General features: G+C 35.6%; 1 protein-coding gene across 2 annotated transcripts in view; it reads left to right on the forward strand.

The window, feature by feature from the left end:
• Nucleotides 1-27,481, forward strand: part of LOC149779472 (transcriptional repressor NF-X1-like) — a 90,456-nt gene that overhangs the window by 20,210 nt on the left and 42,765 nt on the right. For both annotated transcript variants that reach the window (XM_089940161.1, XM_089940160.1), the window contains exons 6-15: nt 2,820-2,891; nt 3,385-3,524; nt 8,295-8,385; nt 11,723-11,931; nt 12,612-12,743; nt 13,572-13,654; nt 18,445-18,553; nt 19,585-19,784; nt 24,322-24,426; nt 27,213-27,341. In XM_089940161.1, coding sequence (XP_089796287.1) covers nt 2,820-2,891; nt 3,385-3,524; nt 8,295-8,385; nt 11,723-11,931; nt 12,612-12,743; nt 13,572-13,654; nt 18,445-18,553; nt 19,585-19,784; nt 24,322-24,426; nt 27,213-27,341 — 1,270 coding nt within the window. The remainder of the gene's footprint in view (nt 1-2,819; nt 2,892-3,384; nt 3,525-8,294; nt 8,386-11,722; nt 11,932-12,611; nt 12,744-13,571; nt 13,655-18,444; nt 18,554-19,584; nt 19,785-24,321; nt 24,427-27,212; nt 27,342-27,481) is intronic.

Here is a 27,481-nt window from a genome sequence, read left to right on the forward strand (position 1 = left end):
AGATAATCCTTGTAATGTCTGACAACTTGGTGAAGGTGAACAGCCTCCAAAAATGTGGGTGGGGAAAAGATTGCAACACCTCTTTGTTCTGGTCTCAGACTTCCTGCATTGGTGCTCCAGTACAAGATAAGGGTCCAGATATAAGATATTCCTGATGGCCGCATAGGTTAGGTCAGTCATTTGGGATGAGTGGGGGGGGGCTAAACCTTCTTCCATTTGTTCTGATACAGAGAATGATAACCCCTTGTGGATGGTACAAAAAATCATTCTAGCAATAGATATCAACAGAAAAATTGTGTTGATGCTAAACTGCTAAACAAGCCAGATTGCAGGTTTGTCATCTTTGCCCAGACAGGCTTTTCCTTTACATCTGGTTCTTGTAAGGAGAGCCTTGCACAGAATGGCATTTAGGCCTTTGTTTGTGGTGAGGATCACATGAGCTTGAAGGTCCTCCACTTTAAAGGTGTTTGAGGGTAAGTTGCATGTTTTCAGTGACTGGGGCAAGGACAACAGCATTTTTGCCTTGCAGGGCTTGATTTAACTGAACTTATTTCGCACTTCAGCTCATGAGGTTTGAGCAGTTGCCACCAACCTAGCATCAGACCAGAACTCATCACTAACCAGCATCATCCACATTCACTAGCCATTATGTCCAAGATCTATAATCCTAGAGGGCCCAGTTCAGTCTGGTAGGATTTATATCAGCAGCTCAATAGGCCACCCTTCAAGATTGATTGACAGCTTCTTAAGACTCAGCTTTACAGCTTCCGTTGGATTTGCAGGGGAAAATTTTTCCCTTTTGAAGCTGTGCCTCAGCTGATGGAGTCTGCTCCAGTTGGGTTACCTAGAAGCTGTCTCAAATACCTTAGGGGATCGGAGATGGTATCCCTGGAGTAAAAGGATGTACCTCCCTCTACCTCTTACCTAGTCTTCTAAGGTTTTATGATTGGGTAACGTATTTGAAGAAGAAACCAATGTATCCTAGTAAAATGTTTCTTTGAGAATTCTTAATCATATTACAATACACCCTCCTGGCCTCTCCACAGTTACATCCATAGAGAGCATGCCTTCCACTCAAATAGTAACTGATAGATTCTTAGGCTCTGCTGCCAAGTCTTATACCTGAGGGGAGATAACTCAGATTGACCGACATTATGTCGACAGACAACTTTTAGCTCCCTTTAGCTACAAGTAGTATCTGGAAGGTCTGGAATTGGGAGGTAGTAGTAGTTCTCCTAAAGCATTTCGATTTGGTAAGTATTCTTGAAAAAACATATGTTACCAGGAAAGATTGGTTTTTACTTGTTAAACATTTCTTTATTAGGAACCACATTTTACAGGGAGCATTCAGCATGGTTTGTGACTTATAAAAATGGTACTAGCAGCTGCCTTGCTTGGTGCTCAGCATTAAGAGGTTAGTGTTAGGACTGGTCGGCCTGGTGTCAGGATAATGTGACTGGTTGGGACATCATGCTACATGTCCGCGGCATGATGCCTCAGTGCTAGACGTCACTATAAACTGTCACACTGCATACATCATAGTGATATGACTGAAAAATTGTTAAAGCTATGTTAAAAATCCAAATCACTTAAGCACAAACACACACACGCTTGGTTTGTATATGTCTTAAAAACCCTTGAATTGTGTCTTGTATTTTAAAAAAAACTTGAAAATTAGATAGTCTACAAAAATAATAATAAAATACTCTTAAATTTGCATTGCCAGCTTTATAAGCCCTTGAATTTCATTAATATTGACTTGTTACTTAATGTTAATGACCATATCATGTTTCTTCGGATACCTCCATATTATCGCTTGTTTGTCTAGACTATTTGATTTTCCTTCGACATGCCAAAGCATAGTTTATGTGTCATCAGCAAACCAGTCAGTGTGAATGAACTATGGTGAATGACGATCTCATTGTCTGCTGTAACAATGGGAGAACTCACCTGAAGTTGCATATGGGTCACAGAGCCCAAATACTTGATGGATTAGAGAGTTCAAAGGGATAATGGCAGTGTGTGCTGTTTTTAATAAGACCTACCTTCACACTAAAAAGCTAATAAGCCCCTTCTCCCACCAGATGCAGCTTTAAATCACAACCCAGACACGAAACAAGAAACAAAAGTTTTTGTTTTTTGGCAAGATAAGTTAGTGTCTTGATTACTGCCCAAATAAAATAAATTGAAAGTTTGACTTGGGTTTTTGTTTCTTTTATGATATTGAAGATGTTTGCAAGGTTTTATCTTTGGATTTAATGTTGAAATTAATGTAACTGTTAATTAATATGCTGTGATGATTGTAACATTGTCTGTTCTTATGATGACTCTTTTTGAATGACCAATTTCTGACTTTTCTAATTGATTCTAATCCAACCCCACTCCATTCTTAATTAAAAACAAATGTACAGTTTAGTCTTTGTGCTGACAATGTAATTTCTGTCATGTCATAGAACTGATATGGTAAAATAGTGATTGTCAAAAAGATAGGATAATCTCAGTAAGTTACAAACAAGACAAGTTGTGACCATTACAGGAAAATCACAGATTACAATTGGATAAACTTGAAAACACTTTTTGCAATTACTTTGAATGTTATTTCATTCAGTAATATTCAACTACATTGAATACACACATTCCATTTCATGCCTGGGGGACATATATTGTGGAGACTTTTCAGTCTGTGGGACAAGTTTTAGTGGTTGTATATAAAAAAAAAAGATATAAATTTTGTCCCATCCCAACTGGCACCATAATAAAAAATGACTATCTAAAAGTAATTGTATTCAGCTGCTTATTTGCAATTTGATTTCTTGTAGCTTATGTCATCCTGGGCCATGTCCTCCCTGCAGTATCATGGTCTCCAAGTCATGTGACTGTGGCAAAACCACGTAAGTCAGATTCTAATTTACAAAATACTGAGAAAGTCTTTAAGCCAGATCTTTATATGATTAGAAAATAACTAGTTTTTGAAAATGTCTGTGTATGTAACCTTAAATATACTTTGTGTTTAGGTGAATTGTTCACAGTAGATATTAACGATTTCCCAGAGTGAAGATTAATTTAATCCTTGTACATACATTCCTTTATTATGATTGCATGGAAATATCATAGATTACTTATGTAGAGTGCGCTTATTCCATATTAAGATATTTACTGTGATTGATGAATTACAGTCAACTAATTAAGTCCTTCATCAGTTAGATTCTCCATTTTCAACTTTGACTCATCTCAGAAGCTATGTTGTATCTACCATATTAGATTTTTTTAAAAATCTTGGAGGCTGTTTTTGGAGTTTTGTTCATTTTGACAGCGTAAAACTTCCTCATGTTCTGATATTTATAGACATGTAACAGAGTCAGTAATTTGTTCTCAAATTTGTAGCCAAAAGGTGAAGTGTGGTCAGAGTATAGTGTTGAAGTGTGGCAGTATGTGTCAGAAAACCCAGAACTGTGGGAAACACCAGTGTAAAGCCACCTGTCACTCAGGCCCTTGTGATAAATGTGAGGAAGTCATCAAACAAGGTCAGTACTGTCGATATCATGTGGATCAGTTTAGGCATTTCTGCTTTATTTTTTAAATATCAGCTTATGGAAACAATTTATTGAAGTGTTTAAAAATTGACAGATCCTTTAAAGCAAGAAAACAACCTGAGATAAATACCTACTTCATTTAGTGTCTTCAGTACACAATACCATTTTCACACCACTTTGTTGTAAAATTAGAGGCAAAAATCATGCCTCCAGTCAAAGGCATTTTTCATAATGAATGCATTTAATTTTTGCCTGTAATTTTATTTTTTAGGAATGTTTGAAAAAATGAAATAATGCAGAAAAGACTGAAGTAGAACTGTAACTGTTTTACCTCAGCTGGTTTTCTTTGTTGGCAGATATAAATTTACAGTTGAAAAGATCAAAGTATTCCATGATGTAGGATGTTGAAATTGGTTATAATTTTTTTTGAAGTATTAATTTACTATTATATTATTTTAGTATTTTTAGTCAGGGTTTCTGATAACACATAAAAGTGCATCCCTGATAAATAAAATTAAAAATTATGCATTAAAACCCCAGCGTAAGTGTCCCGTAGGATACTATACAGATTCTTAACCAAATCGATTTCCAGCTTGCAGAAAAGGTTGAGGTTTCTTGAAACAGAGGTCTCAAAGGATTTTCTACACCATCTGTTGAGGTCATGCTCATTAATTATGCATTGTATACATTTCTGAGTGTAGCCAAATAAGCATAGTGCATGTGATCTCAAAAGGACGATGCACTAAGGGTTCAAATTAGATTAGAAGATAAACCCTATGATAATACATATTGCTAACATTTGTTGCTTTCACGTCCAGACTTGGTCAAAATGCCGTTGGTAAATTTGGATACATAAAAATGCCGTTTGCAAATATGGATAAGTATTTAGGGGGTTAAACGCATTGTGCTTTTGTTGTAATCATATCACCTTTTTCAACCAATTACATTTTATGTTCTCCAGTATATGGATTATGCTGTTTTGTTAAAGAACTATAAAGTGGGACCCTTTAACATCTTGTAAGGACCCTATAAAATTCAAATGTGGGGGTCCTTTGGACATATTAAAATTTCAATTTAATGGAAGCCCTGTATAGTATTCGTAATGTACTATTGTATTATTGTAGTATTCTTAATGTACTGTTGTATTATTGTATTATTCCTAGAGTACTATTGTATTATTATGATATTCTTAATGTACTATTGTATTATTATCCTATTCTTATAGTACTATTGTAGTACATGTATTCCTAATGTACTAAGGTATTATTATAGTATTACTTCCATGGTTCATTTTTCCAAGAACACTTGAAATATTTTAGTAGTAAAAGAAGGGGTTGGATAAATAACAGTATTTGTAGTATCGAATTGAATAATATGTTTCCTGGAGTATCTCCATATACTTTACAAGGCATAGGAGACCACTCCGGTGTCCAGTGTGGTTAAAGCATCTGCCTCAGATGTGGGAGGTTGTGGGTTTGACCCCCGGCCGAGTCATACCAGAGACATAAAAATGGTATTAGCAGCTGCCACACAAGGCACTCAGCATTAAAAGGTTAGGGTTAGGACTGGTGTTAGGATAATGTGACTGGGTGGGATGTGATGCTACATGTCTGCATCATGATTCCTGAGTGCTAGACATCACTATAAACTGCCCCACTGCAGACATCATAGCGATATGACGGGAAATTGTTAAAGCTTTGTTAAAATCCAAAGCACACATTTACACAAGGCATAGGCAGAAAAGTTTTTAATCTTACTGCACATTATGTTTCAGACAGTTGCATTCCAAATCCTTAGCATGTTTTTATTGAACAGTTAGCTCCTGTTGCATATTGTCAGTGTAGTCAGTTTGGAGATCTGAAAGCCAGACTCTATTGCATATTGTCTGTGCAGTCAGTATGGAGATCTGAAAGCCAGCATCTATTGCATATTGTCTGTGTAGTCAGTATGGAGATCTGAAAGCCAGCATCTATTGCATATTGTCAGTGTAGTCAGTATGGAGATCTGAAAGCCAGCATCTATTGCATATTGTCTGTGTAGTCAGTATGGAGGTCTGAAAGCCATCATCTATTGCATATTGTCAGTGTAGTCAGTATGGAGGTCTGAAAGCCAGTATCTATTGCATATTGTCTGTGTAGTCAGTATGGAGGTTTGAAAGCCAGCATCTGTTGCATATTGTCTGTGTAGTTAGTATGTAGATATGAAAGCCAGCATCTATTGCATATTGTCTGTGTAGTCAGTATGGAGGTCTGAAATCCAGCATCTATTGCATATTGTCAGTGTAGTCAGTATGGAGGTCTGAAAGCCAGCATCTATTGCATATTGTCTGTGGAATCAGTATGGAGGTCTGAAAGCCAGCATCTATTGCATATTGTCAGTGTAGTCAGTATGGAGATCTGAAAGCCAGCATCTATTGCATATCGTCTGTGTAGTCAGTATGGAGGTCTGAAAGTCATCATGTATTGCATATTGTCAGTGTAGTCAGTATGGAGGTCTGAAAGCCAGCATCTATTGCATATTGTCTGTGTAGTCAGTATGGAGGTTTGAAAGCCAGCATCTATTGCATATTGTCTGTGTAGTCAGTATGTAGATATGAAAGCCAGCATCTATTGCATATTGTCTGTGTAGTCAGTATGGAGGTCTGAAATCCAGCATCTATTGCATATTGTCAGTGTAGTCAGTATGGAGGTCTGAAAGCCAGCATCTATTGCATATTGTCTGTGGAGTCAGTATGGAGGTCTGAAAGCCAGCATCTATTGCATATTGTCAGTGTAGTCAGTATGGAGATCTGAAAGCCAGCATCTATTGCATATTGTCTGTGTAGTCAGTATGGAGGTCTGAAAGCCAGCATCTATTGCATATTGTCTGTGTAGTCAGTATGGAGGTTTGAAATCCAACATCTATTGCATATTGTCTGTGTAGTCAGTATGGAGGTCTGAAAGCCAGCATCTATTGCATATTGTCTGTGTAGTCAGAATGGAGGTCTGAAAGCCAGCATCTGTTGCATATTGTCAGTGTAGTCAGTACACCACTCCATCAATAACTCATAGCCTGATAACTTTCGAACATGCTTATAATGTGGGGTCAGGCATGGATCCCATTTTTTAATCCAAAAGTACCAGAAAAATTGAACCCTATTTGTTGAACTTGAAGAAAATCCCAATCAAATTTGGTAAGGGAAACTTTGATATATCGCTTGTGTTCTTGTTGACAATGGTAGATAGGACCTGGTAATTTTAAATATCAACTTTTAATAAGAAGTCATATAATTTGTTATATTTACTTTTGAAACAACATTCTTAGTACACCACAATTAACAATATTCAAGGAAATTTTGATCAATGAAAATGTCACTTACATCTAGTGGAGGCAGTACTTTAATAAATAAATACCAATTAAATAAAAAAATTATCAGTTAAAATCTGTGTTCTAGGTCTATCTTTCAGTTCCTTTTGAGTGTAATCATGATAAATGCAATGTGTCCTCTTATAATTAAACGTAAAATATGGCAATCTACTGTAACAGCTGTGTGAGTGTTTCTCTGAAAACCTAATTAGTGCCCACTGTTTTTTATATTGGACTAGCGGAAGAATTTGTTGTGAACTAAATAAAAAGTGGGCCCCCTTTTCTATTGTCATGTTAATTTATGTGTTTTGAATCAAATAAAGGGGGTGGAATAAACAAAAAAGTTAAAGGCATATAAATCCTACATGTTTAAGAACCAGCAGCCCCAGTCATGTCGGGTAACTCATTTCAGTTGATCATTCAAACACTGTTACAGATGTTATTGTGTACGCAATCTAATAAACTACCTTCACTTAACCTACTCAGTCATAACTGTAATTATAGATAGCAAGGCAACCAAGCAAAATGAGTATTTCGTAAAATGGATAGCTTCATTTCATATATGGACAATTGTCTGGAAAATGAGTTTCAGAGAATTCCTGAATTCGCACAGAGATATATCCTCAAGGATGATAAGAAGTTTCACTATTACTTGCAATGAAATTACATCATCACTGTTTTACTAATTGAACAATATAAAACTTGAGTTTGACGGAGATGACTGTCTCACGAAATAAATGTTGTGTGTTTTTGATAAAAAGGAATCTTGTTTGGTGGTGCATCAATAGTTAGTCTGGTTCCCTGCTTCGTAGACTACTTGTTTCACAAAATAATATTACAAATAACACCAGGAAACAGACTAGTCAACAAAACAAAAATTCATGATGTAATACACGAATGGTTTCGCATACCTTGTTGGTTGTTGAAACCAGTTGGAATCATGTTATCGATCTTTCAGATGTTGGACATTTTGAAAGTAAATGTAATTTTTAAAGAATAACGAACAACTTCATCAGAAAAAGCACTTTATTAACAATTATTCGTGATGCGATTATAAAGCAAGGATTCAGTCATAAAACAGCCCATTTCCCCATCCCAGCAGTTCTCTGGATGTCTAGCAGATTTTTGGGAGGTCCCTTAGTAACTTGCACACTTGCTTATAGTACAGTCTGTGTTTTTGGATCCCAGTGTGCGCGAATTAGTGAGGGAGAGGTTTATGTAGATCTGAAAGACTTGCTGTTAACTGCATAGTCACATCACTTGTGATAGAAATCTTTGTCATCCAAACATGTGTGAAAGCAGCTTGAAATATAACAATAATGTACAGAGTGTCAGGTGTGTCATTGTTTATTTTCAGTGTTTCTCTTCACATTTCTCAGAGTGAGTGTCAGATGTGGCATTATTGTGTATTTTCAGTGTGTTTCTGTTCACAATCCAGTCGAGAGGTTCTCTGTGGATCAGCGGAGTCATTCCTTTCATCATACAGCTGTGGGGATATATGTGACAGGTAAGCAAAGTTTTCCTGGCATCTTTGAGATGATTCCACAGCAGTTTGGGCTTAGATGTTTTACAAATACTATATAAATATACATGTATGTTTTATAAATATTATATAAATATACATGTATGTAAAACGGGATGGTAATCTTTGCTAGACGTTTTAAACTCGCTGTTGTAGAGTGGTTTTGAGCATTTAATATACATGTATTTATAAAGTGACACTACTCTTTGCTAGACATTTTAAACTCGCTGTTGTAGAGAGGTTTTGAGCATTTAATATACATGTATGTTTAAGGGACATTACTCTTTGGCACACATTTCAAACTCACTGTTGTAGAGAGGTTTTGAGCATTTAGTACCTTCAGTACATATGTTTTTTAAATTAGTAGACTTAAGCTCTTGCCTTTACAGAGCGCTCACATCCTACCTCAGTCTGCATGAGGCTGAGTCTTGACTAGGCCTCTAGGTTATGTGAGAAAGCTTGCCAGTAGTTTCCCATGGGTTGGTGATTCTTCTTGGGACTTTCCCAGGTTCTTCCTCCAATTTCAGCTAAATGTATCAGAGAGCACCCTGGAATGAAGGGCTTTCACTTTTTTTTTACAAATGATACCGATCAACCTTCACATATGGCCACCATTTCTAAAAATAAAAAGTCATTTAAATGACTTGTCTTAAAACCTGCTGAGCAGAATTTGTCAAGATTTGACAGAAAGCATCCTGGCATTTAGTGCTGTTATATACAAAATGATGTTGATTCACTATTGAATATGACCACACTACTAAAAATTGAAAAAAACTTCTCAAAAACTGCACAACAGAATTTTATGATATTTAAAAGGAAGCATCCTTGCATAGAGGCCTTCAAGTTTTATACAAATAATACCAATTCATTATGATATATGGTCATTATCAAAAATGGAAATTTTGAAATAACTCCTAAAAGCTGCTCTTAAGAATTCAACCAGAATTGGTCAGTGCTCTGGTATGAAGGGGTTTCAGTTTTGTACAAATAGTGCTGATTTGCCTTCAGATATGGCTCTTTATGCTAAAGAAGAGAATCCCTTAATCAGCTTCTCAGAAATGTCTCAACAGGTAGAAAACTCAAAATACTAAAAATAGAAGCTTATTTAAAATGACTTTCAAAAACCAGTTAACATAATTTGAATAATTCTGACAGAAAGCATACTGGCATGACTTGCTTTCAGTTTCTTAAAAATGATTTCAATTTGCCATCAAATGTGGCCACTATTAGTAATAGTGGAAAATGCCTCAAACAGAACTCAACAGAATTTGACCAGATCTGACTCAAATTGTTCCAATTTCCAGTAACTCATTACCTCTTCTTTTTTTTTTTGATAATAAAAATGCCACAAATATTTTTAGCTATCAACCGATCATATTAGCTTTGGGTGGAGCTTAGGTGATCAATGTAACTTGCAGATCACAGGTTGTTGTTGTTGTGGGGTTTAACGCCATTTTTCAGCACACAATAGGCTATGCATGGCGGCCAGTATTAATGGTGGAGGAAAACCCCGGGAAAATCCCCAGAATAACCACCGACCAACGAGAAGCTACTGGCAAGCTTTCTCACATACCCACATTGGCTGAATCCTAGACTCGAACCCACGCAGACAGTGGTGAGATGGCAGTAATCCTTAATGGAGAGCGCTTTAGACCACTCAGCCACTCGGGGCCCCTCATATTTTTTTAAACACATATTCTGAGATTCCATTACTCTGATATATGCTTGTTTTTACTTGTAAAATTTGTCCTTGTACCAGAAAAATGAGAATTTGGTATTCTTGTACCAGAAAACTATAAAATTTGTTCTAAGTCTCAAAAGTTAACCATCTCAACATCACAGTCTGTCAAAAGCAAATTTATTCTTTTAATGCATTTATAGTCCTATATCCTCAGTTACTTTGATCAGTGATTGACAACAGCAATACAGCACCAGAAGAAGAGTTGCTTTATGTCTTTGATGGATTCAGGTTTCATAATGGTATATGCATAGTGTATATTTCTGCCTTCCTAGTCTGTTAAAATATACAGTGTACAATTAGGGCTGGAGTTCTGATAGTTACCAAGTTACTGACACATAGTATTGGATTGCTGCTGCAGCTTAGCAAGTGAGGGAGCCTAGAAGTCTTTTTTGGTCAAGTGTAGTTGCTATCAAAGTAAATGCCATCTAAGAGATGAGCCAACTCTCCTTCCAGTGCTGTTGTGTGTGACTAATTGCTAATACGTGAAGCAATAAAAACCAAAGCACCCATTTTTCTGTTTCAGTGATATTAATCCAAGTTTTTATTTCTTTTAGTTCAAAATAAATTAATAACTACAAGTTTGCTTGCAAAGGGACAGGCAAGGTTTGGGTTTTGCTGCTTTCTGTTTATGGATAACCATATGCTATGTGATCTTATAAGATGAAGTTAAAGGCTTTCACTCAGACCAAGCCACTAAAACGGCCTAACATCCTGATTCTTCTGTTAGGTGGCTGGGTCGTGTTGAGTTTTGGTTGTTGTATATGCTGTGTACAGGCTTAGAAAATTTGGTAAACAGTGAAGCATTACTGGTCTATGGCAAGACTCTCTATGAAGTCCTGGTGACCCTAATGAAAATGATGCCAATATGGCCACCAGATCAGCCATCTTGAAATCTTGCTTTTTTTGCTACTCCTGAATGGAAAGTCATATTTTAACATGGGATTTTCACCAGAATATTTATTATGATGTCTAGTTGGTCCTAAATGAAATGGTTCCAATTGGACATTGAATATGGTCATCTTAAAAATCTTGTTATTTCAGTGTCCTTGATGGAAGGTTAGATGAACATGGGGTTTTTACTAAAGCATCCTACTGACCCACAGTTTTTGAACAGCTGCTGGATGTTGGCTATTAAGCCTATCAGTCATAGGTACACTTGGGCCTCTTGTTATTACAAATTATGTCTGTCTTTGACACTTTTGTCTGGTTAATATCTCCAAAACTTTGTATCCAGTGTGTCCCCTAGGGGTGCAAGACTGAGAGTCAAAAATCTCCTTGGTGTCAAAACTGGGAGTCAGTCTGAGTAAAAATCAAACTTTGGTATCAAAACTGGGGGTCAAATTAAAAATTTGGGGGTCCCTGAAGCGCAAATGAGGGTAAAGGGAAACACTGATCCATTTGTATCATGACATGAGTTTGTGTCCAATTTACAGATATAATATTCAGCTTTGTCGTATTAGTACTTGTTGAGTTGTCTCCCATTTTCTGACATATGTATTTACACTTGATGCCTTTTGGAGTACTATATCAGCACTACCTCACTGACATTTATTTTACAACTAAGTGTCCATTTTATTCAAGGCCTCTAGGATGTGGTAATCACCGTTGTGAAGCAGTATGCCATGATGGTGAGTGTAACCAATGTCCATTACTACCGGCTCTGGTCACCCACTGTCCATGTGGCAATAGTCTCCTGGAGGAGCTCAACCCCATGCCCAGGACATCCTGTTTGGACCCTATACCCACCTGCACCAACATGTGTAACAAGACACTTGCCTGTGGCCCTGAAGGTAATCATGTCACACACACACACACACTTATGGAAAATTAAATACATGTAGATTTGTTAAATATTTACTGAGCAGTAAATTTGGATACAGTTTTTTAAAAAAAAACTATTACAATTAAATACATATGTCTGCCATATCTTAGCATTGCCACTTGTACCATGCTGCATGATATTGGTACTGGTATCAAGTTGAGTACATTATGATTATTATTGCTTTTTCTCCTATGATACTGACAGACACCTAATCTGTCTTTTCTCATACACTAGAAAAGAGTACTGTAAAGTAACCTATCAAATACATGATTGGCTGTTTAGCTGAGATTCAGAATTAAAGTTTTTTTTTCATCTCTGCATATGTATGTATGTATGCATGCATGTACGTATGTATGTGTGTATGTATGCACACCATTACAATACTGTTTGTTTCTGCTAATTAAAAGTTTAGTTAAAAATATGTAAAGGAAAAAGAATTGCACAAAATCTATGGAAGATGAACTCTTCAAAACTGTAAGATAAAAGGTAAAGAATGTTTTTACCCTGCCATGAATGTGGAAGTGGCATAGTGTTATCTTTGTCCATGGGTAGGTTCATTCATTTTGATTTTAGGTCACTGTGGCCTAGCATATATGTTTCATGAGCATATTTCTCGTTAAACATAATCCTATAAGCATTCTCTTGCAGGCAGTAAACATAAGTGCAATTACCCATGTCATGTGGGGCCCTGTGGGGACTGTCAGGGGCAGACGACACTAAAGTGCAGATGTGGTGCTGTGGAAAAGGTCTTTGACTGTTTTGAAGTCTCCAGATTTACAGGTAATCATTGATACTACACGTGTGATATCCAAAAAAAGGTATTAAATTATGAACAAGGAGTAGTCAGGCTTACCAGAGCACTTAGTATTCACTATGTAAGATACTTTATTCGACAAGAAGTTCTGCTACTGTCCATATATCACTTTACATAATTGGCACCTGCAAGAGGTAGCATACTTTTCCCCACTTTTGTATTGTAATATTGGTTGTCAATTTGGCTGTAGCATATACAAAAGCAGATACAGGCCAGTTGCCATGGAGAATTATAAAAACTAAATTCTGTAGAGGGATGGACTTGTGAAATCTGTATCAGATTTTTTTTATCATTTGTAAACCTGCTATAGGAAACACATGAATAATATGAATTATGTGATGACAGATTTTTGCAATTTAGAAAATAAATTTAAAGGGCCTTGGAAAAGTCTGACAATGGAGTTGAAATATTTGATAACTGCTAATTTCATAAAGCACAGATTATTGATTACAAAAAAGCTTCTTTTGAACACAGCACAGTTACGATCAACAAACGATATTTATTTACTTGACTGTGCAAGGTATTGTAGTCCATGAATTTTGTGAAATAGCCTTGGAAAAGTCATGGAATTAGTTTTTATTATGTCTGCAGGGGCCCTGTTATTAAATATGAAGTTCAGCATCTATTCTTTATCATAGTAATTTACATGCAGCTGTGATATTGAATATATTCTAAATAGGTACTGTAATAACGTATGACAATTTTTAATATTCAGGACCAGTGAGAAAGATCACTCTTGAATATTCATGTGAATGCCATCTCATAGTTAATCAGTCTTAATTGGTATATTTCAGCAAATAATCCATTCCTGTGTGATAAGAGATGCAACAAGAAGAAGAACTGTGGGAATCATAAATGTGGACAAGTATGCTGTGTGGTAAGTCCCCTCAGAATCCAACCTAATGCAGTTCCTACAATCATGATGTAATTACCATCAGTACACTGTTACTGGAGTTTCTTGTTTAATGTTGATGCATTGTTCTTAATCCAGTAAAGATTGGTCCATTCTCTTCCATATCTGATAATAGATTAATTTTTTTACTCAAGTGTAATACACTGATTTATCTGTGAATGCATTACCTAATCACATTAAAATTAAGAAATTATCTCGGCTGCCTCTGAATCCAGCCCTCTCCGAAAGACAAAAAACCTCTTTCCTTCTGTATATCATAATCATATAGATGAAGGGATGAGCCATACGGATTTCCTCCCATAGGATGGCTACTCCTATCCTGAATGTTTAGCACTTTAAACTTTCATTGGAAGACTGTTAACATTGTTTGTGAGATCCTGTAAAATTTACTGATCTATGTATACTATCCATTAAAATGATTCATTGGTTTAGAAAGTTTAAAGGTTGATAAACCTGGTGTCTGTGGTATCGTCATTTTCAGTAGTTTGGGGGTTTAACCCCATTTCTCATTGCATATATGGTAGCCAGTATAACTGGTGGAGGAAGAACCCAGCTAAATACCGATAAGACTCAACAACCCATGAGAAGCTACTGGCAGGTTTCTCACAACCCACATTGACTGAGTCTGAGACATGAACCCATGTGAACATATATGAGATGGCAGTGATTAGTAAAGTTGAGTGCTTTAGACCACTTTGACACCAGGAGCCCCATTGTTTTCAGCAATTTTATTCATATTTCTGACATTCACTTCTGTCATTGTGATGTCAGTTGGTAAGATTCACATGATGTTTTAAGTTTTGTAATTTTAATTTGTGTTGTCATATTATGGATAATTTTATAGGTCTTCTCAGTAATGTGAGTCAACTACTATATAATTTGTATATTTGTTGTTTGCACTTGTTTTTTCTCTATATCATTTTAGAGAGGTCATTTAATTGTAAGAATGCAATTGCTTTAGACTTGAATGTAATTGTCACGAGGTGGGTTGATGTTGGAATCCCCCATTCCTTATGGTGTTTGTTTATCGTTATCTAAGAGATGATTGACCAGTCCTATTGCACGAAATGAGTAAACAATAAAATAAAATATGCAATTAATGGATGGGATAACAGAGATATAGAACAACACGAAAACTCCCCCAAAACAACAGATTAATCAGTTACGTAAACAAAATGAAATTGAATATGACATTTGAATGATTCACTTTCTCTTAGAAATAGAGTTACAAAATTTATGCAAAAGTAAGCTAGCCATTCTGTTACACTGATTAAAAAAAATTCATTATATAATCAAGTGACTGATCAAATTCAAATCGCCAGCATGTCAGCATCACCTGGTTGCTTCTGGTCTTCTCCAAATCACTTTTGGTGATACGTTAGTATTGCTGTATTTCTTTTCCTTCTCTCTCTCTCTCTCCCTCTATCCTCTTCAGGCCATGAACCATCTTGGTTGTAGACTGTGCTCTTTTCCACTGTGCATTACAGGTATGGAGTTAATTTTTCCCTTTAAATAAAATATAATACCCAACCTAACTATGGTCAGTTCTCAACCTAATATACACAAACAGCCTATTAACATAAATTTGTCTTTTCTAGCTGCTGCTCTCATTCCTAACTCGAATATGACATAATTAAACTTCTTTGATAACCATTACAGCCCACTGTAGGCTGTAAATTATGAGCTGAACTCTTAGTTGACACATGTTCTTAATGCTAACACCATCAGATCCCTGTTGAAAAGAATTCACAACTTAATTACACAAATTAATTAATGGACAATACTCTTTATCCTAACTATGTTACGTTTCTAATTAGCAATTCATTGACATACAGTTTCAGACAGATAAATCTATTCTCAGCATACATGACAGATCACTTAAGACAGATAATTATCTCAATTTGTATCAGAGTAATGCATGAAACTCCTAAAATACATAATTTGTATTACATACAAGCCCCTAAATCCAAACTAATTCATATAATACATGAGTCATATAACATTTGAGACTAAATACATGCAAACAATAAAATTCTGAACTCAAGGAAAATGAAAACATGAATTTAAATCAAATAATTAAGCAAATAATTAAAAACTTACAACAATGTACATTCTGTACAGAATAGAGTACCCTTGTGCTTTATTGAGTCTCACTCTTGCTATGCAGCTGAATCTCTTGCTTTCACGTCCTCAGCATTCCAACACACATCCCTTGGACAATCTAATGAGAAATACTTATTTCCCAGAGCTAAAATCTTTCTTGCCTCAGAAACACAGACTAATTTCATGAGATTTATTTAAAACCTTGAATTCCATCTGGGACAAAAAAAACAACCTTGTTGTAGCTTAGCCAGGATTACTTTCTCTAACCACCAAAATTTTAACACTCCCATCAAAGTCAGAATAATCTTCTCAAAACTACCTTTATTTATAACTTTTCTGTAAAATATCATTCTATGACACCACTTTCAAATGGCCCAAGATTTCACAAAATTTTTGTCAGTGGTTTGTCTCAACACTGTCATTTTCCACTGTTGGTGTGCCTAATACTATATATGCCCACATGTCCAAAATATCATAGAGGGGCTTAATGTTCTGTCCAGTTCACTATCAAGGAGAGGCTAACTGCTTTATGCAAAATAGACTCTACATTTGTCCTGCATTCATCAGATTTGTGCTCTGTGGAGCCAACCAGTGAGAGACCTATTTGTGTCAAGGTGGAACAACAGACTCCTCACTTTCATTGTTCCATTCCTGGACTGGCAAAGTGCATCAGTCAGCTGGGAGGGAATGTGTGCCTACATTTTCTTGCCTGCAGTTCAATGGTTGTAATCAAAATTAATCCAGAAGATGAGGGTAAGGCTTGCAAAATAGCTCTGATAGCCCATCTCTGATGTGACAGATCCTGGATCAACTACCTATGTGATCTTATGACAGATGTACTCAAGATGTAATGACCCTTATGCTCCTCAAGCAATCTAGGTCATTGGTATTCCATCTGTGAGAAACTCCTCCTTCACACTTCGATCTTTCTTCAGTAGTAGAGATGATTTTTCCAACTTCTCTGATTTTGACCTATCCAGGCCCCACTTGCTCACCTTCTTCCCCAAATGGAACCTCTCATAGCTCAACTCACCCACATTAGATCCCATCTTTTACCTTGCTGAAGCTGTTTTCCTTCAAGACTTGCTTCCTGATTGCACCAGCTTTAGCATGCTGGGTGAATGAGCTGCATTCATTGTCCATGAATCTGTACTATATGAGGATTTGTTTTGATATCTGTTGTAGTAATGATGCAACTTGGTTTTGTCTCAATAAACAGCTTACAGTCTTCAGGCAATAATAAGAAAATAACTATTTGCTCATTCTACTCAGATCATCTCATCAAGACAGGTGAAGCAGGCATGTACTCTCAGATGCTATCTATGGCACGTGGAGAGTATCTAACATCTGTCAGAGGTTCGTTCTGTTGATTAGGGAATGAAAAGGAAGAAATAACCTGATAAGTGCTGACCTATTGACTAAAGTGGGTTATTAGATCAGCATACTCTTGCAGGATCAGGTCCAACTGATAAAGATCTTAGTTTAAGAAATATGCATGATATCAGAACTTTGGTTCAGGGCATGGCCTCATAGCTTTCACTTCATTCACCCAGGAAACTTATGCACGTAAGACAATAAGATAGGTGTGGTGCCATACACAGATCGCCTTCACACAAGTATAAACACAATATTTGGTGATACTTAAACACTAGAAGTTTATCCTATCAGTAGAGCAGTCATATATTCCTATAAGGTGATGTGGGTAGAGGTCTTACTTATTCCCAATGTTAAAGTGATTGGATAATATATTCAATAGAGAAATTAAATATTTTAATAAATTATGTTTCTGTGAGGATACTTTCTAATATTTTTAGTATCAATCCTTCCTACTCTTCCCTGCAAATGCTAGCATCCTGTTGTAGGTTTTGCTCAAGTTTATCTGTGTAAACGTCCATGACACGGGTGGCGACTTGCAAGATCCAGTCAGATTTAATCTCTAAGAGTTACTTTCTTTCATCTTGATAATAATTATAGTTGGTAAGATGTTTTTCTGTCTTGCATTGAGGGCAGGATTAGGCAGTAGTGGCACTTATTTTGTACTGTTAATGTAAGTATTTTTTGGGAAACATTATTCACTAGTAACTTTACTCTCATTGCAATTAGGTAATGTTATTCACAGCATTGGTCATGGTGCTAAGTACCTTACTATTGTTCACTGACAGTGGAACACATTCTTATAGAGTGTATCATCTTCCACCTTCTGTAACAGAATTTTATTCCTTATATAAAGATGAACTTGTAAACAAGCTTTCTGATAATGAACCACCTGAGGAAATTATGGACTTTTTATAAGCTTGCAGTTTATATAACAGATTTTGACCTGACATCTTAAAGATTTGGTACTTTTTAAATGTTTTGTTTATTTTATATAGCTTTTAGACAATGTTATCCTCTTTACCTATCTTTTATTTATGCTTGGTAGGGTTTATCGTCTTATGCAATTTTTTATTCTGGGAGTTGTAAAAGTAACTTTTAATTGGCACTATATAGTCAGTGTTTTGCTGACATGCTATTAAACCGCACACACACACACACACACACATAACATTCTGAACTTGACAACTCACCTGATTCTTATTTCAGCAATGGTAGTAACAAAACTGCCCAATATTACTCTCTATCAACTCGACATTATTCTTTTTCTTTTTTAGAATGTGGAACACATTTGTGATCAAATCTGTGGCCGAAAGTTGAAGTGTGGTCTGCATAAGTGTGATGAAAGTTGCCACCGAGGGAACTGCCCTCCTTGTTTGATAGCAAGTATGTTTTAAGACCACCTGCTGTTGTTCACTACCTTGTTTGATAGCAAGTATATTCTAAGACCACCTGCTGTTCACTGTCTTGTTTGATAGCAAGTATGTTCTAAGACCACCTGCTGTTGTTCACTAACTTGTTTGATAGCAAGTATGTTATACGACCACCTGCTGTTGTTCACTACCTTGTTTGATAGCAGGTATGTTCTAAGACCATCTACTGTTCACTACCTTGTTTGATGGCAGGTATGTTTTAAGACCACCTGCTGTTGTTCACTACCTTGTTTGATAGCAAGTATGTTCTAAGACCACCTGCTGTTGTTCACTACCTTATTTGTTAGCAAGTATGTTCTAAGACCACCTGCTGTTGTTCACTACCTTGTTTGATAGCAAGTATGTTCTAAGACCACCTACTGTTGTTCACTACCTTGTTTGATAGCAAGTATGTTATACGACCACCTGCTGTTGTTCACTACCTTGTTTGATAGCAGGTATGTTCTAAGACCATCAGCTGTTCACCAACTTGTTTGATGGCAGGTATGTTATAAGACCACCTGCTGTTGTTCACTACCTTGTTTGATAGCAAGTATGTTCTAAGACCATCTGCTGTTGTTCACTACCTTGTTTATAGAAATATAAATGTTGTTGGCTTAAATGTCACTTAAGGCTAATGGTTGAAACGTTTGTGCATTTTACGTTATAAATTTTAGAAGTTGTATAGACCTGAAGTTTGTAATGATAAATGGACATTTGGTTTCTCCACTGAATACATTACTCAAACGTATTAATGTTAGGAAATAACAATCAAATCTTGGACATTTGAAAAGTATGCACTTTCATCTATCTTTCCATTATGTCAAAAGATATACAGAGTAGTTTGTGTCGGGTCAGTTTCACATTTTTTCGCACAGTGAATATTTACAGTTTCAAAGCAAGTTTGATTAGTACGAAATATTCATTGAATTTCATTATTATTATTATTATAGTATTACTATTATTATTATTATTATTATAAGGTTGCTTTCATTTTGACTTCAGGTTTTGAGGAGTTAGCTTGCTATTGTGGGTCTGAGGTTTTAATGCCACCCATCCAATGTGGCACCAAGCCCCCAGAGTGCCACAAACAGTGTACCAGGGAGCATCCATGTAGACATCCTGTGCGACATAACTGCCATAGCGATGAACACTGTACACCATGTACAGAGCTGGTTGAGAAGATGTGTATGGGTGGTCATGAGGTTAGCACGAGTTATATGAACCTTCTGTAGCACGAGTTATATGAACCTTCTATAGCATGAGTTATATGAACCTTCTGTAGCATGAGTTATATGAACCTTCTGTAGCACGAATTATATGAACCTTCTGTAGCATGAGTTATATGAACCTTCTGTAGCACGAGTTATATGAACCTTCTGTAGCATGAGTTATATGAACCTTCTGTAGCATGAGTTATATGAACCTTCTTTAGCACGAGTTATATGAACCTTCTGTAGCATGAGTTATATGAACCTTCTGTAGCACGAGTTATATGAACCTTCTGTAGCATGAGTTATATGAACCTTCTGTAGCACGAGTTATATGAACCTTCTGTAGCATGAGTTATATGAACCTTCTGTAGCACGAGTTATATGAACCTTCTGTAGCATGAGTTATATGAACCTTCTGTAGCACGAGTTATATGAGTTCTGTGCTCCATTGCCTCAAAAAGGCTCTACTTTTGTATGAAGCAAATGTTTTGTAGGAAGTCAGCCGTAACTGTAGAATAATTAATTTTCTCTAATAACCATTGACAAAAGATACACACAGTAAAATTTCGAGTTTTATACAGATTGTATTCTATTAAAATTTGAAAATAATGCTCTGGTTTATAAGCATGATTGCTATACTTGATTTCTATCGTTATATCAGCTTTTGACATGGGCAAGAATTTGCTCAGTAGTTTTGTTTACGAAAAACACCTGGCAATTCAATTACCTCAGTTACATAGGTAATAGGTATATATAGGATATAGGTATCTAGCTGTACTTTTATCAACAAACATACAGCAGTTTTTAACAGATTCATAAAATGTTTGTTGTCACCTACTCATGCTTTTTTGTCTCTGAGTGGCCATAATGTAGACAGAAACAAAACTTAGACTATTTTGATTTCCCAAAATATAATGCAGATTTGGAAAGTCAGTAAGCATCAAGTTAAAATAAAGTATGCATCTGTTAGCACAAGTTGGTTATCACTACTTCTCCTAAACTATTTGGAGGATTGCCATGGACACATTCATTGTATGGTCTAGTTGGTCCAAGACGAGACTGGTGCTGTTTTTACTCGAAAATGGCCACCTTAGTGGCCATCTTGATTTTTTTTATATTGCTTTTCCGCACATCAGTATGGGGTTTTCAGTCAAAGACTTTCTTGTAATGTCTAGTTGATCCTAAACAAAAATGGTGCTGATCTGAAATCCACTATGGCCACAGTGGCTGCCATCTTGAAAATCTTGTTATCACTACTTGTCCTGAATGGATGGCCATGTGGTCAAGAATGATAATATATAGCTTATAGCTTAAAATGTTTGGCTAAAGTTAAATCTCTTATATTTTCTTAAGACATTATCATTTTATTTAATAGTTCCTTTTCCTCACTAATATTCATGTCCCATTGTTCTACCTTTGGGTGTAAATAAGGACTGAAGCCTTTTAATGGGGACATATTTTGATTAAAGAGTTTGGTTAAAATACTTTTCATCATTTGTCATTTTTGTTCCCAATTATCTGATGATTTTCATATTGGAATATATTGTCATCACATACTCTCCTTTACTCAGTACCATTTATGCCCCTGGGAGGAACAGCATGGTCAAGAATAATGGTGACAGTTTGGTCAAAGCTTGTAGTTAAAGATATTATTCTTATATTTACACAGACAATTTACTTCAATTTTTGGAAAGAACATCGTACACTTATCATGGATATTACTTCTACCCCTAGACCAAATTATATATGTGTTTAGTTTATGGGTGTAACTTGATATTCAAAATATGTAACCTGTTAGTGAACTAGATATTCAAAATTTGTATGTTTAGCCAAGTTGCAGAATTATAATAATAATAATAATAATAATAATATATATATATATATATATATATATATATATATATATATATATATATATATATATATATATATATATATATATATACACACACACACACACACCAGGAATGTGTGTTTAGCCTTTGAGTGAAACTTGACATTCAGAATGTGTTTAGCATCTGAGTGAAACTAGATATTCAAACTTTGTATGTTTAGCCAAGCTGCAGAATTATATATATGTATATATATATATGTGTGTGTGTGTGTGTGTTTAGCCTTTGAGTGAAATTTGACGTTCAAAATATGTTCAGCCTTTGAGTGAAATGAGACGTTCAGAATGTGTGTTTAGCCTTTGAGTGAAACTAGACATTAAAAATGTGATGTTTAGCCTTTGAGTGAAACTAGACATTCAAGATGTGTGTATTTAGCCTTTGAGTGTATCTTGACATTCAAAATGTGTCTAGCCTTTGAGTGAAATTAGACATTCAGAATGTGTATTTTTAGCCTTGAATGAAACTAGACATTCAGAATGTGTGTGTTTAGCTTATGGGTGGAATTATATACATGTCAGGAATGTGTGTGTTTGTGTGTGTGTTAAGTTGCTATTGTTGTTGCTGTTGTAGGGTTTAATGCCATTTTTCAGCACATGATAGCTATACATGGTGGCCAGTATTAATAGTGGAGGAAGTACCCGGGAAATCCCTGGAAAGAACCACGGACCCTCGAGAAGCTACTGGCAAGCTTTCTCACATACCCACAGAGGCCGAATTTGAGACTCAAACCTATGCAGACAGAGGTGAGATGGCAGTGATCTGTAACGGAGAGCGCTTTAGACCACTTGGCCATTCGGGGGCCCCTTGTGTGTGTTTAGCCAATCGGCTGGAACTAGACATTCAGAATGCATGTGTTTAGCTTATGGGAGGAACTTGACATTCAGAATTAATGTAAAACCTATGGGGTGAACTAGACATTCAAAATTACTATAAAGTCCTGGGCTTGTGGTGGAACTAGAGATTCAAAATGCATGCAAAGCCTATGGGGGGAACTTCATATTCAAAATGCACAAGTTTAGCCTATTAGTGGAACTAGACATTCAGAATACATGTAAAATCTATCGGTGGAACTAGACATGCAAAATGCATGTAAAACCTATCAGTGGAACTAACCATTCAGAAGGCATGTATTTAGCATATGGATGGAACTAGACATTCAGAAGGCATGTATTTAGCGTATGAGTGAAACTAGACCTTCAGAAGGCATGTATTTAGCATATGGATGGAACTAGACATTCAGAAGGCATGTATTTAGCGTATGGGTGAAAGTAGACATTCAGAAGGCATGTATGTAGTGAATGGGTGGAACTAGACATTCAGAAGGCATGTATTTAGCATATGGTTGGAACTAGACATTCAGAAGTCATGTATTTAGCGTATGGATGGAACTAGACATTCAGAAGGTGTGTATTTAGTGAATGGGTGGAATTAGACATTCAGAAGGCATGTATTTAGCATATGGGAGGAACTAGACATTCAGAAGGTGTGTATTTAGTGAATGGGTCGAACTAGATACATGACATTAGCTATCAAAAAGTAAAAGGTATAGAAAATCAAAATAAATTTTAATTTTTGGCATTAACTGTAAGATTTATATATTTTCTATTGTTAAGTTCACCATTGTCCTCCCGATTTTCAATTGTGTATGAACACACCATCTTCAGTTCATGTCCATTTGTATTTTCTAATGCCACCATGTACCATGAAAAGTAATACCATTCCAATATTTAATTATTTTAATCAGCTGTTATGAATTTAACCAGTAAATAGAAATTCATTCATGTCATTCCTGGATTATGTTTAAATATTTCTTTTAGTTTACTGTAACAGGATAGTACTGAAACAACAGAGAATTTTACAAGCATGAAATTATACATCATTTTGCATTAATTATGGAATGATACATAGCACATAATCTTTATAAAGTTAATGTTTAAAATTTGGAAACCAAAAACAACCAAGAGGCAGTCAGCTGAATTCTTGCCCATATGTGATATTCTGTATTTGAAGAAATATTATATTTTTTATTAGAAGAAAAGTATTCATATATATATATATATATATATATATATATATATATATATATATATATATATATATATATATATATATATATATATTAAAAAATTCAAAGGAAAGTAAAAGAAGTTTAGAGAAATATCCATATACAAAAGTAGAGGTGTATGTGTTTGTGTACTTAAACAAAAGGATTGTAAATAACCTTTGGTTAGATTTAATTGTTAAATTAATATGAATTACACAAACTCTACTTTCTCTCATACTTTTGAAATAAAGTTTACATTTAAACTCTGGTTTTAAGAAATTATTTGCTTTTTGATATGAAAGTTGTCATTCACTCAGAGAATTTAATTTCTCTGAGCACATTATCATCAGCACAAAAGTTGGTGCATTATTGGTCACCCATGCGCCAATGAAAAGCAGCATTTCTGGAAGTACTAATCCTGTGATAATAATGTGGGCCACACTGCTGATACTTTATATGACTATAACATTAGTTGATTTTGGCAATAGGGTTGTATTTCTATATGTAGTCAAGTAATGTTAAGTTTATTATAAGTTCAGATTACAAGTTACGAATGTAAATCCTTAATGGGGTTCTGTATCTGATTCTTCAGCTTAGGAAGAACATTCCATGCTACCGTGAGGATGTGTCATGTGGATTGCCATGCGGGAGGATTCTTTCCTGTGGTCAGCACAAGTGTCAGAAACCTTGTCATAAGGTAGGTTTGTTGGCCTTAGTCAGTAAGTGTTATAATTTTCTATCTGTTTTTGGCGATCAAAATTTTCAGGCTCTTTTGATACAGGGTAGCCATGTCCATACATTCAATATTTCGCAGGCAGACATTGGCCATACAACTAAAGTCATGAGAAGATCAGGAGTTTCACTGAAATACCATATAGACCATTTTCCATATCCAGAAGGAAAATTCAGGTTGAAATTTTGATGGTCTTTTTCTGCATTCCATACATTTTTAGTTGTTGAAATATTTTGATGGAAACTCATGCAGATATAATATCCAAAATGATGTGGAGATAATATCCAGAATGATGCAGACATGATATCCAGAATGATGCAGACATAATATCCAGAATGATGCAGACATAATATCTAGAATGATGCAGATATTGTATCCAGAATGATGTGGACATAATATCCAGAATGATGCAGACATTATATCCAGAATGATGCAGACATAACATCCAGCATGATGCAGACCTAATATAAAGAATGATGCGGACATAATATCCAGAATTATGCAGATATAATATCAAGAATGATGCAGACATAATATCCAGAATGATGCGGACATAATATCCAGAATGATGCAGATATAATATCAAGAATGATGCAGACATAATATCCAGAATGATGCAGATATATCAAGAATGATGCAGACATAATATCCAGAATGATGCAGAGATAATATCCAGAATGATGCAGACATAATATCCAGAGTGATGCAGACATAACATCCAAAATGTTGCAGACATAATATCCAGAATGATGCAGAGATAACATCCAGAATGATGCAGACATAATATCCAGAGTGATGCAGACATAACATCCAAAAAGTTGCAGACATAATATCCAGAATGATGCGGACATGTATCCAGAATGATGCAGACATAATATCCAGAATGATGCAGAGATAATATCCAGAATGATGCAGACATTATATCCAGAATGATGCAGACATAATATCCAGAATGATGCAGACATTATATCCAGAATGATGCAGACATTATATCCAGAATGATGCAGACATGATATCCAGAATGATGCAGACATAATATCCAGAATGATGCAGACATTATATCCAGAATGATGCAGACATGATATCCAGAATGATGCAGACATAATATCCAGAATGATGCAGACATGATATCCAGAATGATGCAGACAACATCCAGAATGATGCAGACATGATATCCAGAATGATGTAGACATAACATCCAGAATGATGCAGATATAATATCCAGAATGATGCAGACATGATATCCAGAATGATGCAGATATTGTATCCAGAATGATGCAGACATAATATCCAGAAAGATGCAAACATGATATCCAGAATGATACAGATATTGTATCCAGAATGATGTAGATATTGTATCCAGAATGATGCAGACATAATATCCAGAAAGATGCAGACATAATATCTGGAATGATGCAGATATTGTATCCAGAATGATGCAGACATAATATCCAGAAAGATGCAGACATAATATCCAGAATGATGCAGATATTTTATCCAGAATGATGCAGATATAATATCCAGAATGATGCAGACATGATATCCAGAATGATGCAGATATTGTATCCAGAAAGATGCAGACATAATATCCAGAATGATGCAGACATAATATCCAGAATGATGCAGACATAATATCCAGAATGATGCAGATATTTTATCCAGAATGATGCAGACATAATATCCAGAATGATGCAGACATTATATCCAGAATGATGCAGACATGATATCCAGAATGATGCAGACAACATCCAGAATGATGCAGACATGATATCCAGAATGATGTAGACATAACATCCAGAATGATGCAGATATAATATCCAGAATGATGCAGACATGATATCCAGAATGATGCAGATATTGTATCCAGAATGATGCAGACATAATATCCAGAAAGATGCAGACATGATATCCAGAATGATACAGATATTGTATCCAGAATGATGCAGATATTGTATCCAGAATGATGCAGACATAATATCCAGAAAGATGCAGACATAATATCCAGAATGATGCAGATATTGTATCCAGAATGATGCAGACATAATATCCAGAAAGATGCAGACATAATTTCCAGAATGATGCAGATATTTTATCCAGAATGATGCAGATATAATATCCAGAATGATGCAGATATAATATCCAGAATGATGCAGACATGATATCCAGAATGATGCAGATATTGTATCCAGAAAGATGCAGACATAATATCCAGAATGATGCAGACATAATATCCAGAATGATGCAGATATAATAACCAGAATGATGCAGACATGATATCCAGAATGATGCAGATATTGTATCCAGAATGATGCAGACATAATATCCAGAATGATGCAGATATTGTATCCAGAATGATGCAGACATAACATCCAGAATGATGCAGATATAATATATTTTACCTCAATAGGTTCAACACAATTTTTGTACAAGTAATTTAAACAAGACAAACCTCAGATATTATAAAGAGGCATGATCTGCTTTTTTGTTTCCCACTCCACACATGCACACATACAATATTTTTCATACAGTTTGTAAAATTTTGAAAACAAGCACACTACAAACAGTATCCTTGTTTATGATCTAGGACCTGTACGTAAAATTAAATTTTTTAAACAATTTTTTCCAAAGCTTCTCAACTGATTTTCATATTTGACAAGGGACATCCTTACAGTTGTTTAAATGCTAATGCAGTTCAGCTGATCAGTCTGGAGTACGCATGACTACCATACCTATTTTGTTTTTGTTTTCAGGATGAATGCCTTGGTCCTGGGGAGAAATGTGTTCAGCCTTGTCAGCAGAAGAGAGCAGTCTGTGGCCACCCTTGTCAAGCTCCTTGTCACAATAATGATCCATGTCCACGCACCTCCTGTAAAACTGAGGTAAAATTGACATGTCCTTCGTACAAAGTTGTCTGTTGTGAGTGAGAGAGAGAAAGAGGATATCTTTAAACTTTCAGTGGGTTTGTTGTTTTATTTCAGAGTTTTATATTTGAAATGAATAGATTTATGTAAAACGTATA

The sequence above is a fragment of the Sinohyriopsis cumingii genome, chromosome 17, assembly GCF_028554795.1.
Source record: "Sinohyriopsis cumingii isolate HCF-2022 chromosome 17, ASM2855479v2, whole genome shotgun sequence".
Classification (NCBI taxonomy): Eukaryota; Metazoa; Mollusca; class Bivalvia; order Unionida; family Unionidae; genus Sinohyriopsis; species Sinohyriopsis cumingii.